General features: G+C 36.9%; 1 protein-coding gene across 1 annotated transcript; it reads left to right on the top strand.

The window, feature by feature from the left end:
• Positions 1–7,250: 7,250 nt before the first annotated feature.
• On the top strand, positions 7,251–8,225 carry LOC122814507 (taste receptor type 2 member 104-like). Its single transcript, XM_044087084.1, has one exon. It carries the CDS (start codon positions 7,251–7,253, stop codon positions 8,223–8,225), a length of 975 nt encoding a protein of 324 aa, XP_043943019.1.
• Positions 8,226–9,232: the final 1,007 nt, after the last annotated feature.

The raw sequence follows: 9,232 nt of genomic DNA on the forward strand, positions 1-9,232 counted from the left end.
TGATGAGTGGATGGGGGATCGTAGGTTTTCCCGGGGATTACTTCCATGTCACTATTAGACAGAGGAACAGTAAACTAAACTTTAAAAAGGGCACAGTATACTCAAATCAAGGGGTGGTGTAAGCCAAACACAGTCGAGCTAGGCTTATAAATGCCCCAGGGCAGATAGCCTAGTATGAACCTATGAACCTATGAACCTATGAAAATTACAGTTTTGAGTATTTTTATGACGATTATTACATGTAGTGAAATAGAAATTAGAGCTATATCAGCACTGCTGATGTAATAATCATCATAATGATTATTCCTAGATTTGCTGCTGAAGCTGCTTCAAACTGATTGAATCAAATGAGAGAGAGAGAGAGAGATGGATGAAGTTTGGGAAAAATGTAAAAGTTTATCAGCAGAAGAAGAAAATGAAAGTTGTATGGATTTTTAACTATATGTTCTTTTGTGTAAAGCCACTGCTGCTGATGATTAAATTAATATGTCTCTATTTGTAGAGCATGCATTACTCATGGTTGCTTTGAATCAATGTCCTTATAACCGAATATATGTCTATAGACATGCCATTTTTCTGAAGGACATCTTGGGCTTGAGCAATTTAATGTAGTCAGGGTGAGGAGAGTGGTGATAAAAGGGTCACAAAGAACTGGGCCTATGCCTCTCCAGAAAAAAAAAAGCAGATATGGACAGATAGATGGAGATATAGCTATATGGTCCCATAAAACTTGATCAAATATGCATTTAAATGAAAGAGAAATCAGTGGACAGAAAACATTTGACTGAATCACAAGTGAGTGAAAACATTGTATGCAGCAAATATACAATTTTTCAGAGGGGGAGGCTTTGCACATACCCCCTTATTTATGTATAATAAGTCCATGGTCATACATCCATGGAGAACAAAAAAGAAAAAATGCACACACAGACACACACACTATGAATCAGTACTGGTACACAAACATCTACAGCTCTGGGGCTATGACATAATGGTGGGCATTGCCAATCCACATATAATCTTATAGAGTTACTTCCTCAACAGCTTCTATGATCAAAAATGATACCATCAGATATTGTCTATAGACTTCCACCATTTCCAATCAATTTTGATTCAGTCAAATGTAATTTCAGTCAGATGTGTTTCCATCTATTTTGGATGACCATTTGTGGTTGTTCAGTCAACTGCATATTCATTCAATTGACCTGGAACATTTTTTTCTTATACATTAGTTTGTATTTCAAGTGACCATTTGATCATAGCTGGAAATATAATTCATGTAAATGTTGATTTGGTCTTATTTAACTCTAGATGATACAACTAACAATCTTCAGCTTTTGCCAGTACTTATATTAGCTTGTAAATTCCTGTTGTTTTTTTTCTGACAGATGTCTGACTGCATCCTTGATCTGCCGACCTTGGTCAGATCTGCAAATGATCTCTTTTGATCAGTAAACCAACTAGAAAAGCAATGAGTCATGGCAGCAGGAAAGATGACAGGATCTATGGCTATATATTTAGGTGGTTTTTAAACAAGATCAGAGTGTACGTCAATTTTAGAACATGATATGTCATCTAATAAAGTTGTCTTTGTTCAAGCCACAACTCAGTGAGTAACTTTACATGAATGCATGCCATTCAACAGTTTGTTTTATATAGGGGATAAGTTTTCTGTAAGCCCTGTCCCTGCACCTCTTAACTAATACTGCTTACTCCTGTGTCACACAATCTCACAATAAGTTAATAAAATTATCACCAGGAGTCCTTTAAAAAAAAGACTTGAAAATTATGATTCATCAAAGCAAACAAAATAGTGTCTTTTTAATATAGTTGGTTAGAAAGGCCACATCTGTATGGGGACAAATATAATGTTGCAAACTGTCTAGTAAGATCCATAAAAATGTTGCTTAAGATTATATTACAAACCATAGAAAGATGGTCTTAAATGATTAAATGTAGTTGCATACAGTACAGGAGTGGGGGGAAGGAATGTTAAAGACAGATGAGTACACTATAGGGTTTAAAAGATTGTAGCCCCCAAGGCTATGTTACAAAAGACCAACTTAAAGAAACTGGCTTCCCAGTTTCACACAGATGACTACAAAAAGAGTGGCATGCATGAAAATGCTAAACCCATTCGGAGAAAGTCATTGATGGATCGTCTTGTCTGCATGCATTTTTGGTTTGAGGTATACAGTTTAAAGAATGATGCAAACCAGCAGTACTGGAGTAGAGCTGGCTCTCTGTATAGCATAAATGATCAAAATGACAGAAAAAAATGAAGAAACCAAGAAGAGGGAAGCCACTGCTGGTCTCAGTAGAGACTGGACATTACAGGACAAGGCACTGTCTACAGATCCAGACCTCAGTGAGATGAAAATGATGACCGTGTTATAAAACGGTATCCATAAGGTGGTACAGAGTGACATAAAGCTTTAATGTGGCATATAAGTACTTGTAAGTAATGATCTCTTTTTGGTAGTCTTCAAAGGACAAATTGGGCTGTTAATATGCCTTTATATAAAAACAAAATTTATAGCTACTTGATACATACAAAGGCTATGAATACAACTTTTTACGGCAGTCACTAAACCATATTTTATTTCTTCAAAAATGTTACAGAATCAAAATATGCTTCTATTGAGAATTCACATTGAATATTGTTTGGGCAATCAGGCTATATTAATGCAAAGAAAAAAATTATGCCTTTATTTACTAGAGCAATTCCTACTACAGGTAGTAAAATGTTCAAGGTTGTTACTGTTATTTTGAAACAGTGAAAGGATCTCTGGTGTTTGGCTGACAACCTACTGGCTGATGGCCAGCTGGCCAGCAAAACAAAAGCACTGATGAAAACAACCCTTATTGTACTGGTTTAGAGTAGCAAAATGAACAGTGTAGGGTGAGCAAAGGAAGGGGTTGCATGGATCCTAAGGGAGCAGCAGAGGATTACAGAGGCACGAAAAGGGTGAAGATACAACAGGGATCAAAATGATGTACCACTTTAACAGCAGCAGGGGTTGGGATGTGTGGCAAAGGGATGTAATTAGCTATACTGACATTAGAGGATGTATAATATAGTGTTTGTACAGTACTGTATAATATGTGGGATTCAATGTATACTTATGAGCAACATCTCTCACAAATTCAGATAATCTGTGAATTTATGTCTGCTATTCAGTAGTATCCAAATATGACACTCCCTTTAACATTGTCTACCTCTTATAGGGAGTAGCAAGCACCTTGGGCCAGAGAACTTGATTCTGGTCATCTGTCAGCCACCTACTATACAGTTACTGCTGTTGACAATTAGCGTATGGGCATATAAAAGCCACTGTGTCCATCAGTACCTTTGCTTTGTAAACCAGATTGCGCCAGCCATGTGTCTGTCGACCAATAGGTTGTCATCCAAAAGTGAGATATCCATGATAAAATAGTATCTTATTTTACTTGAAATGGTAATCTCATTTGTAGACATGCAGTAGAGTAAACTGAGTCACACTGCAGGTGGTAAAAATGCATTAGCACAGTTAAAAAGACATTATTGTAAGATTTGTAAATTATGTAGATAGTGCTGTTTCAGCCACTTCCTTAGGACCCTAAATCTGTCATTGAATACTTTTGACTAAGGATTTCTTGCCATTTTATGCATTCTAAATATATAATAAATGTTAAAAAGAGCTACTGAGAATGTTTTATACCAAAATATCAGTGACAGAAACTATACAGCAATGGTGTGCTGCTTTTATGCCTTCATGTACAAGAACATGTACATCCTCAGTGTATCTTTAAGGTGTTTCAGTCAACTCAGTTCAGCAGAAATACATGGGATGGCCATAGTGAGTCATAGTATGGCAGAGCCATGTGAGGAAGATGAGAAAATCAAGCAATCATTTAAATAACTATGTTGTATTATGTGATACTGTTAATTATTGTCTGATTATGGGCAATGCTGGTAAATGTGGATAAATCCTGCATCACTTATGAACACGCATATTAAGCAGTATAATAAACCTTTATGTTAACTGAAATAAAATTAGAAGATATACAGCAGGCAAGTCATTTGGATATTGAAAGCAAGGGAGAAGTCAGAATTTCTGGAACTGTGCAACATTTGTAGTCCAGCTTCCAGAACGTAGCCTCCTCACCCTGAAAAGTACATGTACTGAAAATAAATTAAAAAAATGAACCTCCTCACCCATCTTTTTTTCCGACTACTCTTGAAAATTTTATTTCCATGAAACTATCTTGGAACAAGTCTTAGAATTCCCATTAAAGACTAAAAATAATACTTCATTAGGATCAGACTTTATACCAGCCTGTATTTTCATAAGTGTCAGGTACGCACTCTCTGATCCTCTACTTAAAATGTTTAACTGCATCCTGTGCAATGGGTTTGTGCCTGATGCCTGGAGATGAATCACTCTAACACCACTACACATGGGCAGCCTTGATACAGACGTGGTAATTAGAGGCCAATCAGCCTCATCATCCTTATATACAAAAAACGTGAAACTCATTTATGTAGATATCAGCAACTTAACTGATGTAGACTCCAGTTGGTTTGGATTTGTGAAGGGCAGATCCTCTCTTATAAGCCTTGTAAGATTCTTTGAAAAGGTTACAGTAGTTGTGGGCAGTGGTTAGTCTATGCATGCTGCTTATCTTGACCTGGACAAGGCTTTTGCCATTATCCATACTGATATTACTGAATAATAAGACAAACTTTATGTAACCCCCTACATTGTCCACTGGATTGCAAATTGGCAATGTAACAGATCCTGAAGAGTGCATGCTGCTGTCACCCTCTCTGAATATAAAACTCTGACTAGTAGGGCTACAACAGGGGTCATTGCTGAGCCCTTCATGATTTGATATTTGTTTTGCATATATCTAAACCATTATTCTAAAAGTGTGGTTGGCCAAGTTTGCTGATGACTGCATATGCATGCAACTGGTATACTGAAATGGTCTCTAGCTGAATGCAAAAAAGTACAGTGTAGTAACATTCAATAAAAAAGCCTCATAGGTTATAAATGATAGTCCTCTTCAGACAGACACAGTCATCACTCAAGTTGATCACCACACTTCCACTGCAGTTAGGAAATCCTTCTATCTGCCCCAGTTACTTTCAAAGGGAACATATTAAAGATCCAAATAAATCATCTAACCACTGCACTGTACTCTTCCTGTACCAAACCCATCATCAGATACAATGTCCCCTTTGATAGTGCAAATCCAAACGTATGTCTCAGCCAGAAAGGTCCCAAGATTTCTAACCAAGAAAATTAAAGACCTTAACAACTATCCTGATAGATTAGCACATTTTCCAGATGTGTCAAGGTGACCTGTGTCTTGCTTTTTGAGCCACAAAATACACAATTCTATTTGACTGTCTATTTCCCCACAAACCAGTGGCTCTATTAACACCCATACTATGTATCTAAATCTATATTAATAAATAGCCAAGATCCACTGGAAGGATAAGAGACCTCCTTGAATATATTCTCCACTTATGGAGTAAGTTAACCACTACAGGTCAAATAAAGTACTACTTTGGGTAGCTTTAAAGCTAGTATCAATGGCCGGATGGGTAGACCAGGGTTATCACATATGGTCCTGCTTGATTTTAGAGGCGAGCACTCTTAAGTGCTTGAAAATGGTGTCAAGACCTCTTAAGTGTGTCTGCTCACAAGTGCATATGGTTAGGGATTTTACAGCCACTCTGATTGCTTGCCTAGTACTATTCCTATGTCCTATGACAAGCTTAAGCAAATAACTCATTTAGCCAACTGGACTGGAGGAAAAGCAGAGTTATTTAATGAAACATGTAGCCATGGACTATGGTAAATATGTTAGCACATTACATTCTTTCACATTTTAGTGCAGAAAAATAAATTATTTTAAAGCATTTTATACAGTGGTGTGCTTGGTGTATGCCTAGCTACACCTGACTGATGGCAAGTCCAACCTTAAGAAATGCACAACATTTGTATAATTATTTGCATTCTCAAGACTGGACTAAAACTTGTTTTCCACTCTTTGTCGTGTCTCTGTAATTATATAAAAAAAGATTACTTTAGATTTGTCCATTATTCATATACTGTGCATAGCTGTGGTGCCTGAACTCATTTATGACCACTCAACTCCAGGCTTTTTTACTTTTTGTTGTTGTTTGGACCAAAGCTAAACCATAATTTGAATGAGCTAAGGTGTTACATTTAGTGAACAGGATTCCAAATCCTGATTGTTATATGCACTATGCTAAAAGTTCTGTGCACTGACATTTTGCTTTAAAGAAAGTTTGTGAAATGCAGTAGCTTTGAAAATCTAGCAGTGCAGATCTAACCTGAATGAGACTACTACTGAACCCTGCTCAGGTACCTACATTTTCTTCTTAGACATGTATCTATTTGTGATTTTCAGTCTCCATGCTCATGTTCGATCCACCACTCTGCAAAGATCATATGTCTTATGTAATGGGTCTATATTACAACGTCGAACTAAAACAAGTTTGAACGTTGTAATATCGAATCCTAAAGTCCGAAAGTGGAAAATAGCGAAGCCACAACACATCGACTTTTTTCCCCGGGAAAAAAAATCTGTGAGCCATTTTCGGGCTTTGCTATTTCCTCCACTGTGGTAGGGGGTGTGTGGGTTGCACAGCCTCCCACTTCAGTTTAGGTTTAAGGTTAAGTTTTTTTTTTTTTGTCATGGAACAGTGATTTTCTTTCCCTGGGAAAAAAAATGGGTGTTCTGTGATTTCAGTTTTCTTGGGTTTTGAACATAATGGTTCAATATTACAACGATCGAACTTTTGTAAGTTTGACGTTGTGATATAGACCCTTATGTAATACCCGAGTCAGTATGTCTGCATGCCAAACTATTATTTTCACTAAGTTACATTATTGTATTTAGAAATCCTAGAAAATATTATTGGTAGAAACTATGTAAAACATTTGCAGTCTTCATTGATACTAATGAACATCTGAATACGAATTAACATAAAGCAGGTAACATTAAAGTTATACGTTTCATAAGTTAAAATTAGTACTGAAATCTATACCACCTGCAGAACATTCTGTGCACTCTAAGATTTGCATTCTGCCTTCAGAAATAGTTCTGCAGGTGTTTATGATACAAATGAAGTAGAATGAAAAGGTACAAGTATAACGATTCAGGTTATTCAAGCTACCCAGCACATACAGGTTTATGCTGACACCATTGCATTAGCTCTGTGTCACACACTAATGCTTGCTGATATGAAAGAAATACTAATAGCCGTTTCAACACTCCTGTATATCCTTGGTCTCCTGGGGCACATTTTCATTATTGTTATAAACATTAAGGATTTCAGGGAGAACAAAGGCCTCTCGCCAGGCGATTTAATACTGTTGAGTCTGGGTGTCTCCAATATCCTTCTTCAAAGTGACGAGTACATATTTGTTATATGCTCAGTACTAAACCAAGCCTGCTATCTTGGACGATGTTTTAATTTTGCTGATATGTTCTGCAGTGCTGTTTGCTTATGGTTTCTGACTTGGATCTGTGTCTTCTACTATGTGAAGATTACCAACAGCACTCAAAGGGTACTCTTCAAGTTGAAACAGAATATTTCTGTTATTGTTCCTTATCAGCTCCTTGGCACAGTGGTGGGAAGCACCATAATCAGTGGAACTGTAGTTCTTACTGGAGACCTGACTACTCATGTAAACAACACATTCCTTACTGAGGAGTGCCCCTCAGATGGGTACTTGTTTAATTTCTTGTTTATGTACAATGTATATATATATCTCTTTAATGTGTTGCCATTCCTGATTATGTTAACCTGCAACTTACTTATCATCATCAGCCTTAGACAACATACCTGTAGGATGGAGACAAGCCCCACTGCTTTGAGCAATAGTCATTTTACTGTTTATATTCGAGTAGCTAAAATGAGTGCCTCTCTCATCTTCGCAAATATCCTGTTTATTGCAGATCAAATTTATTTTGCTGTAATGCTCCAGTGTAAACAGACTGCATTGGATTACACACTTTTGTTGTACCTTATGATATATCCTATTATTTGTACAGTCCTCCTTATATATGGCAACACAAAACTAAGAAAGGCATGTGTGAACCTGTGTCAATGGATAAATAGCACAGAATCTGCCAAAATCCAGGTATCTGCTTTGCTTATATTTTCTCTTTTTAAATTAATATCTGATTTGGAGAAGTCGTAGCTTATTGCCAAATTAGTGCTGTTAGCAGATTGTGTGTGTGCGTGTGTGTGTGTGTGTGTGTGTGTGTGTGTGTGTATATGCATCTGTACATGAGTTGTGTGTGTATGTGCATGTGTATGTATGTATATAAGTGGCATGCAGTTACTTGTGTTACAAGCTATGAACAACTGGTGTCCAAATAAAACAGTTAAATAGAGTGGATAAGTACTATATAATTAACATAAAGTAACACAAGACCAACCAAAGAATACACAGCTGCAGGGAAACAACAGCAACACAACTGGAAAGTGATTTTGGGATAGTAATACCGAATTATCTAAAGTGGGTAAATAATGTGAGAGAGACTTTGGGGAGGAGGGTTGGGTGTGTTAATATCCCATCTTGTGTAATCTATACAATTCTTGAAACTCTGTGTTCCGAAAGAGATAAAAACAAAAGTAATTTATGGAAGGGGAAGTGTAAATTCTGCAGGGTTTGTATCAATGGTTGCATAATGGGAGAGATAAGCTAACAGACCTTATATACATGCTCCTAAAGAAATGTAAAATGGTTGAACAAGACAGGGAACGTTGGTGATATCACTAAACCCTTACAAAGTAATGTCTCTTAGAAGTAGTGCTACATAAACGTAATGCTTAAAGTTTATGCTTCAAATATCCAGAGTTCAAGGCAAAGCCATGACCTCCAGCTGCAACACTTTTGTATGGAGTTTTTATTTTCTGTGTATGTATACAAGGGTTTTTTTCTGTTTATTCCATCACTCAAAAGCATACCAGCTGATTAGCTACCCTAATGCATAACAGCAGATTTGCTACTCTGAAATGTGTGTGTGTGTGTGTGTGTGTGTGTGTGTGTGTGTGTGTGTGTGTGTGTGTGTGTGTGTGTGTGTGTGTGTGTGTGTGCGTGTGTGCGTGTGTGTGTGTTTCTGTTTGTGTGTGTGTGTGTGTCCCTCTCTCTCTCTCTCTATATATATATATATATATATATATATATATATATATATATAT

The sequence above is a fragment of the Protopterus annectens genome, chromosome 1.part1 (genome assembly GCF_019279795.1).
Source record: "Protopterus annectens isolate FY-2018-M chromosome 1.part1, PAN1.0, whole genome shotgun sequence".
Classification (NCBI taxonomy): Eukaryota; Metazoa; Chordata; order Ceratodontiformes; family Protopteridae; genus Protopterus; species Protopterus annectens.

Excerpts from the sequence above, each read along its gene's own strand:
- LOC122814507 (XM_044087084.1), top strand. The coding sequence starts at position 7,251 with ATGCTTGCTGATATGAAAGAAATACTAATAGCCGTTTCAACACTCCTG.